We start from the raw sequence: 9106 nt of genomic DNA on the forward strand, positions 1-9106 counted from the left end.
TTCTCAAAAAAGCATCGAAAGGGAATACAAAGACGTGAAATATATTTGTGTAAGTATCCTTTACAGATACGGTATGTGTATCTTTTACAGATACGGTATGCGTATCCTTTACAGATGCGGTGTGTGTATCATTTACAGATACGTCAATAAGTACATGAAGAAACCTAATGCTGCATAACACTGGTCAACAGTGAAATCATTACTGACTTGAAAAGGCCCTAATCTGTAGTATTTTGGTGTGCCGAACACGAATATAACCGTGAAAAATTTGTATTGGCTCTCGTTTTGAAGATATTCATATACCTCATTTTCTATGTTTCACTGTGTAAATTTCTCCAGTAGGACTGCAGCAACATCCGGAATAATGATGTAACATTGCATAATACCATCATGCTCACATCATCCACAGTTGATTGCATCATTTTCTGATGCAATGCAATACTAATGCCATGCGGCTGCTGAAGTAAGTTGACGTCAGCAGTGTACTATACATGTGTAGGCCTATTATACTACTGCCAGGCGGCTGCTGAAGCTGACGTAAGCAGTGTACTATATAAAGCCCAATCAGATAGGTTCAGCATTTAAAATATTTTAGACGTTGTGCGAGACAGTTCAAGCTACTGTTACATAAAACTTATTATTTTATCCATTTACGTACAATAAAGAACAGTAATGCCTCGAAAGTGTGTTAATACCGCGGACAATTTTTGCTATATTTGTGGGGAAGTGACATTTGCCAACCAGAAGAAAAGTATCAATTCTCAAGTGAAGAAGGCATATCATCTTTACTTCGGATGCAAGGTTGGTGACCAAGACAAGCCTTGGGCTCCGCATATATGCTGTGCTACATGTACAACACAGCTTTCACAGTGGTTGAATTGCAAAAGGTCATCAATGCCGTTTGCAGTCCCAATGGTGTGGAGAGAGCCAAGCAACCACCTAAATGACTGTTACTTCTGCTTGGTTCCTCCTCTTTCCGGCGGAATAACGAAGCGAAAGAAGTCGAGAATAGTCTACCCAAACATTCCGTCTGCATTGAGACCAGTTCCACATGGTGAGGGACTTCCTATTCCAGAACCTCCAGCAGAATATTCTCTTGATTCATCTGACGAAGACAAAGATGAGTCGACCTGTTCTTCTCCTGGTCCATCAGCATGCAGTGATCCAGATTTTCACTGTGGTGCATCATCAACCCCACACAGAATAACACAGGAAGAACTAAATGACCTGATTCGTGATTTGGACTTATCAAAGAACAAGGCAGAATTGCTAGGATCAAGACTCCAACAATGGAATCTTCTAGAAGAAGATGTCACAACTACTGCATATCGAAAGCGCCACCAGCAATTGGAGCCTTTCTTCAGAAAGGAAAGTAATCTGATATTCTGTTCCGATATTGAGGGCCTCATGAATGCTTTAAAAATCACTCATGACCCACAAGAATGGAGACTATTTGTGGACTCTTCGAAACTGAGTCTCAAGGCTGTGCTTTTGCACAATGGAAACATTCTTCCATCTATTCCAGTAGCGTATGCTGTCCACATGAAAGAGACATACGATAACTTAAGGCAGCTACTGAATTCCATTGAGTATAACAAGTACAGCTGGCACCTCTGTGGTGATTTGAAGGTAGTTGCCCTTTTAATGGGACTGCAGCAAGGATATACAAAATACATGTGTTTCTTATGCGAGTGGGATAGCCGAGCAAGGGAAATGCACTACATGAGGAAGGAATGGACTCACAGGCAGAATGTAGCCATTGGAGAGAAGAATATCCAACACCCAGCTCTGGTTGAGGCTCAGAAAATCTTGCTACCACCCCTTCACATCAAACTAGGTTTGATGAAGAACTTCGTGAAAGCCATTGACCGGACTTTGCCAGCATTCCGATACCTGCATGAAAAATTCCCTCGACTCAGCGAAGCAAAGATTAAAGAGGGAGTTTTTGTGGGTCCTCAGATTCGAGAGCTTTTCAAAGATGACCGGTTCAACAACTTGCTGGAAGGTGACGCGAAACAAGCATGGAATGCTTTTCGCCTAGTTTCTACAAACTTCCTCGGAAATGTTAGGGCAGAAAACTATAAGGAACTAGTAGAAGACATGTTGATGAAGTATAAGAAACTTGGCTGCAATATGTCTCTAAAGATTCACTTCCTTCATTCCCATTTGGATTTCTTTCCTAGCAACTGTGGTATTGTTAGTGATGAACACGGCGAACGTTTTCATCAAGATATCGCAACAATGGAACAAAGATACCAGGGAAAATGGTCCACTACAATGCTGGCTGACTACTGCTGGACACTCCTCAGAGATGCTCCCGAACAGCTGTACAAGAGACAGGCGAAGAAATCTAAGATGTAGTCAATGACTTGATTTTTTATAGGTAGGCTATTACAGTTGACCTTTTACTATTGGAATGCATTTCGTTATGTAAACATTAATTTCTTGCAGATTACAAAAAAACTAGAGCCAATTTTGCAATTTGACTGTCATATTCGTGTTCAGCACATAAAAATTGATAAGAATTGACTAATTTTATTTCAGTAACATGACTTTTGTAAAACTTTGTTGTCCAGTGTAATTTAACTCCTTTACACAACTTACTTCCTAACAATAAATTTCCTGATTACATAAAAAATTATGATCAAGGAAATTTATTTGTACAGTTCGATGTATCTGGAACGGGCACGTGTAGGCCTCATTTAAAAAATGAAATCCCACTTTTATCATAAACGTATCACCTCGCAGAATATTGTGTACAATATCCGTGTGAAAGACACTAACTTGTTCCGTGCAACAAAACAGATCGTATAGTTCCACAATTTTACAGTTATATACCCATATCCTCTTCTGCTGCTGCTGATACTTTTAAGTGGTCGAAATAGGAGATCATGATATACCCTAAAAACTGTTTCATCAGTTGCTATGAAGTCTTCATATCGACACCCCACCCCTAATCCTTTCAAGCAAGAAGAGAGTCAGTTGCACTTCATGTACTTGCTGTCTATTTATCATTAGAACAGCATTCCTTAAATCAATATACAGTTATCTTCCTTACTCTTTCGTGAAGCTTAATATGCAATGCGCATAAAGTGCCTCGTTCAGGCATTATTTATTTATTTACTTTACATATTAACTATTGTTGTAAATGTCATCTAGCATATATTCGAAATCACTTCAGTTATTTCTTTGCCGCAGAGTGGCTAAATCGGTTTCAGTGGTTACTCGTAGTTTTCTTCCATTCTGCAATTTTGCAAGTACCTTGCAATCATATACCTATGTACTTTCCACGGAGTTTTTTCCCCACTTTCTCTACGAATTCCAATGTTACTTTGATAATATCCTCTCTTACAAGGATTTCGGAACCTTTCAATGTTTTCCTTTTCTGTACTACCTTCAATTTAAGTATAAGCCTCATGACTCGGTAAAGTATCGGTCTATTTGCATTGTTATCAAATCAAGCCAGTCCGTATGTTACATTCATGTCTTGGGGGTACAATATTGATCTTGAGTTTACTTTTTACAAAAAGATATGACCTTCCCCATACTCTGTTGAGGGGTTTCATTCTTGTTTCTAGTCATACATCACGTAACATTTAATATTTTCTTTCAGGCTTCACTAGTTCAAGTCATCAATGTCTTCTTCGGTGAAGCATTCACAACACGTATTCCATTATCTTTTTCCCTGATTATTTTATTTTCTGTCTCGAGCTTATCGATAATCTTTGTTAAGGACTTATCCTCCTACCTTGCTTCCAAAATTTCTCCACGCAAATTTTCAAAATCGTTTCGCAGATCCTCAGTCCTATTTGAAATGTTCCGTTTTAGTTCTTTCATGTCTTCATCCCAACTTGAGTGGTAATTACTTTAGTTTTTGGTCTATACTTTCCTTTGATGCCACTTTTTCTAGGGCCTTGTTGATATCCTATTTTTATCTATCTTCTCTATTCTTGTAGTATCTTGCTCCTTGATTAAGAATTGACCGATCTGAGTCGGGGTGGGCGTTGGCGATTAGGAGTTTGAGGGTAAGCTCTGATATTGCTCAGTCTGACGTTGATTTTGGTGACATGCTTTCTGGGCCTGCCAAGGTCGTGCAGTATTACTCAGAACAACGTGTTCCCATACATATGCAGTAACCTATAAATACCAATTATCAAATAATTAACATGATGCACAATTATATTGATTGGATCAGAGGTTAGGGAAAGGTCTGGCTAGAAATTATTGTAAGTACTGTTATCACTCATCTTGTAAACGTTGCTTCAAATTCTTGCATTTATAGATCGATCAACACATATGTCTTTATTAGTAAGATGTTACAGTATTATAGGAAATCGTTGATTTACTGTAGGCATAATAGAGTGTACTTCTACCACACAAGCAATGTCCACATTAGCAAATACACCAGATAGTTCACAGGAACATGTCATCATATGGGTTCGCTTGTTGAATGCTGCTACAGGCCTCCCCAATGCCCGACCAATCACAAATGCCACACCATAATGCCATTCACCAAGCCATCTGAACCAATAAAAGCATCGACATCTTCAAGAGGTTTGGAATGTCAGCTAAATACAACAGACTCATGCGAGTGGAAGGAAGGACAGCTGATGGAGCAATCCTACACTGCCAAATGAAAGGTAGCACGATGGCCATCATTGCATAGCCGCAGAAGTGGGAAGACGGTGCCTGACACGAATAAGCATGCAGAAGGAGAAGGCAGAAACGGCAATAACACCGAATATATGGCAGGCAATCCTGCTGAAGTCAAGGGAGAACTTGAGGATGCAATTGCAGAAGTTCGCTCCCTGGAAAGCCATATTGCATAAAGAACGCCGGCCAACTCGCTGATCATTTCACCAACCGTATACTGGGGATATACACAAACATGGACGAAGTGCGCCCCAAAATTAACCGCTGCAATCTGACTATATCATTGAAAACAACCACTTATGACAAGTGGCAAGCAAACTAGCCAGTAATATCATATAACTTAATATCACTTAACGGACGCAACAAATATAGCAAAGGTAACCATGAAGCGATTCCTGTCAAATGTGAAGACGAGGAAAGAACTCACCTACTACCTGGCTCAGAAGATGCTGGAGAAGGTACACGCAACTGAGAAGCACATGGTGGAGGTATGGTGATCTCAGTACAAAGCAACTCACGGGGCTATGAGCCACCTTCACGGTGATCAAGAGGAAACTGATACAAAGTTTCTTCTGCTTGCCGTTAATGCAATAGCCTGTGGTACTTCCAACATCATCACTCACTTACCATATACCAACGTCTTGTGCTGTCTATCAGACGGTATCCATAAGTATGCAAGGACACCAAATTTGTAACCGTAACCAATCAGAGGAACTGCGTGATCCCACTGACAATCATCTATGAAGCCCTTAGACCTAGCAAGGCTACCGCCTTGCAAGGATACGATACAACATGAATTGTCGACAATAATGCAGTTTTGCTGGAAAGGTAAAGCTAGCAGTTTGGAAAGGCTTCCAGATGCTAGTGTTGACAGCATAGCTGCATTTGCAAGTCTCCGCACAACTCAGTGCCTATTGCTGACACCTTTACAGCTATCAATCAGTTCATTATGCAAGGTTTATTTCCATCAAACTCAGATCTCAAAGTGGAGAAACTGAGGTGGTGGCTGATAACAAAGAACCAGGCACAATTGGAAAGGCTATCACCTACATAAAATGCACTGCAACAAGCAATTCTATGTGTTCACTACCAGTCTATGATCTGGAGCAATGATACGACGACAGTCGTTACGATCCTGTCACCACAAGAATATGACAGGAAGTTAGAAGGGGAATAGTCGATTCCAGACATGACCATGCATATTCCAGCACCAAATTCTGTACTCCATTTTTTTCAGAGTAATTTAGTACAAACTACTACGCAAATGGTTACAAATAAAATGTTTTCAGCACTAACACATCACCATGACCAGAACAGATTTCCAGATTGCCACCAAGTCTTTTATTCTTATTTGGGGTCTCCTGAAGACATCTGGACTAGTGGTTAACTGGTTAACTGTCATCACAAAATTCACACATGAAAAGGTCGGGGGGGGGGAGTAGTGTCACTGAAAAAGTGAGGTAGGTTTATCATAGGACATTGCTGTCTTAACAGAAACAATTGTTATGGAGGGATTGGTCTTATCAAGCTTGGGATTATAATGGGTAAAATAAGGTAAATTCCGTTACTTTACAGCTTATATGTTGATGATAGTTAAGGAAAACTGAAGTATGTGTGCATGTGTTTGACATGAAACCTATGGCAAGGAAAAATTCACTTTGTTCAGGGAGAATTCATGGAATATTGATTTCTAGCAATCTTTTGGACCCTTTTATTTGCTATTATTTATTTTTACACCAGTTCCAAGATACGCTGGATTGTTCTTTTTATTATAAACTAAAATTTCTGCTTAGCCATATTAATGTATCGCGTGAAGAGACAAACTTTCCTTGACTATGTTATTCTTCTCGTCTGTTTTAGCGAAAGTTGTCAAGAGATGGAAGCCGGAAGGGAGAACGTCCAGAGGAGAGGAATTATGGGAATAACTTGGAGGATTACAAGAAGATCGAAGAGCGCGTGCTGTCAGAGAAGGCAGTCGTGAACGCTATCGAGGCTCTTCAGGAACGTTGGCGGATGTTAATATACATGTACGAGGACTGTATGGACTTAGTGAAGGAGAAGAAGACGAGAGAGCTGTATAATAAGAAAATTAGGCGACAAGAAGAGATCGTCATTATTATGTTTTATGCTGCAGTTGTTTGCTTTCCTATTTCTCTGGTTATTCTATTTTGGTTGTGTAGAAGATAACCGTGTTTAACATCAGGCAGAAATGCTTTTAAGGAGAAGACTAGGCAAGAGAACACGTCGGTAATATCTAAGGATGTTTATTACTTATTTGCCTTATAATGGGTTTTTTAATGTAGCGCATTGATGCAACATTAAATTTCCGGAAACAGTATCAACTTTTTGTTTCACAGGGAAAAGAAACATTGTTGTTGAGCCAATCTTGGCTGTTTCTTCGTGTGCCTTTAAAATATACTGTATATTAGATAACTAAAGAAATGGATAAAAGAGGAGTCATTGGAGAAACAAATATCTTGATTACCACGAAAACAAAAGAATCTCCTTAAAAACTACCATCGTGTGGCACAAACGTTTTAAAACTTTAATAATCATATTGAAAATAACGAGTTCTGCCATTAGGTGATGTGTTACGTGTTTATGCTCGAATAAACAGCAAAACAAGAGAGAGAGAGAGAGAGAGAGAGAGAGAGAGAGATTTGGATTTTTAATATTGCTTTAACAATTTTTCAGTTACATTGCTACGATGTCTTCAGTGTGGCAGTTTATAGTGGTGTCTAGCACTGGGGCATCATGCCGCAGACATGCAGCACGATGTTCCACCCAGTCACATTATCCTGACACCAGGCCGGCCAGTCCTAACATTAACCTCTTAATGCTGAGCGCCAAGCGAGGCAGCTGTTAGTACCATTTTTGTAAGTCTTTGGTATGACTCGGCCGGGAATATATGAAAGAGTGAAAACAACAAGCTTCGAGAAATATAATAATTTATTTCCCTGGAAAAATTATGTAAAAATGAAAAAAATATGAACTTACGGTATTAAGAACCAAATCCAAAATAATCCAAGAGTAATCCACGAATAAAATTTTAGAAGTCGTAATAATAAAATGTTCTATTGATTTCAAGTTCGAGTCCCGACGAAGAATCCAAGATGGAAGACGATAACGTATGCTGTAACATGTAGTGTTGAAGTCTACAGTTCCTTGTAGAAACAAGAAATATCACTCGGGTTTTGGAAATCTGAATAAATTTTTATAAGAGCTGTGTTTGTTCAAGAATTTCATATGAACACACGTATTTTCCAGGAAAAAAAGAATTAATCCTTTTGAATCCAAGTAATCTGAAAGTTAAAGAAAGAAAAAGATTTTCAAACTTACAAGCAAAAAATCAGATATAATTAAATCAAATATACATAACACTTTCCCCATTAAGAAAAGAAAGTTTTATATGATAAAGCTTTCTTTTTACCACAGACAAATTATACATTTGGTTAAAAAGAACTTATATAATTTACACTCAGTGTACATGAAATAATACATTGTTATACACGGGAAAGTGCGTCTGCTATTAAATTATCTTTTCCCTTGATGTGCCTGATGTCAAGATTATATTCCTGTAACAACACACTCTACCTTAGTAGTTTCTGATTTTTAATTTTCATCTTGCCAATGAAAGTATGGGGGTTGTGGTCACTAAACACAATAATCGAAGAAGGAGCTGAATTAAGGTAAACTTCCAAATGTTGTAATGCCAATATCAAAGTCAAACATTCCTTATCAATTGTTCAATAATTTCTTTGGTGCTTATTTAATTTCTTAGAAAATAGCACACTGGATGATCAATATCATTTTCATCTTCTTGAATCAAAACTGCTCCAAACCCAACATCACTTACATCAACAGACATTTTAAAATATTGGCTGAAATGTGGAGCTGTAAGAACTGGCGCCCTTTTAAATATGGCTTTCAACTTGTCAAAAACCTCCTGATATTTTTCAGTCCAAAGGAACTTGCTTTTCTTACTCAATAAATTTGTCAGGGGTTCAGCAATTATAGAAAAATTGGAACAAAATTTTCAGTAGTATCAGGCCATACCTAAAAATCGCATCAGTTGCTTTTTATTTACAGGCACGGGAAATTCAGAGATACCCCTGACTTTAGTATCTATAGTTTTAACTTGTCAATGTCCAACGATATGTCCCAGAAAAGTTACACTAGCACGACAGAACCCACTGTTAGATAAATTAATTGTCAAACATGCATCTGTCAGTCTGTCAAAGAATTGCCGAATTGGTGCTAAATGTTCTTTCCAGGAGTCGTTGTAGATTATGACAACATCGATGTAAGCATCACAATTTCCTAGACCAGAGGTAATCATATCCATGAGACGTTGAAATGTACTTGGCGACCCTTTCATCACAAACGGCATTACTTTATATTGGTAAAGTTCATCTGGAGTCACGAATGCCGACATTTCCTTTGTTCTTTCCGT

General features: G+C 38.5%; 1 protein-coding gene across 1 annotated transcript; it reads left to right on the forward strand.

The window, feature by feature from the left end:
- Nucleotides 1–254: 254 nt before the first annotated feature.
- On the forward strand, nucleotides 255–7877 carry LOC149808352 (uncharacterized). Its single transcript, XM_089967557.1, has 2 exons — nucleotides 255–2313; nucleotides 6514–7877. The coding sequence occupies exons 1-2, from the start codon at nucleotides 673–675 to the stop codon at nucleotides 6838–6840; spliced, it is 1968 nt and encodes a 655-aa protein (XP_089823683.1). The 5' UTR covers nucleotides 255–672; the 3' UTR covers nucleotides 6841–7877.
- The last annotated feature ends 1229 nt before the right edge of the window (nucleotides 7878–9106 follow it).

This window comes from Sinohyriopsis cumingii, chromosome 1 (assembly GCF_028554795.1).
Source record: "Sinohyriopsis cumingii isolate HCF-2022 chromosome 1, ASM2855479v2, whole genome shotgun sequence".
NCBI lineage: Eukaryota > Metazoa > Mollusca > Bivalvia > Unionida > Unionidae > Sinohyriopsis > Sinohyriopsis cumingii.

Coding starts and splice junctions, on each gene's coding strand:
- LOC149808352 (XM_089967557.1), top strand. CDS start 673: ATGCCTCGAAAGTGTGTTAATACCGCGGACAATTTTTGCTATATTTGT. Junction 2,314..6,513: donor GCTGGACACTCCTCAGAGAT/GCTCCCGAACAG, acceptor CGTCTGTTTTAG/CGAAAGTTGTCAAGAGATGG.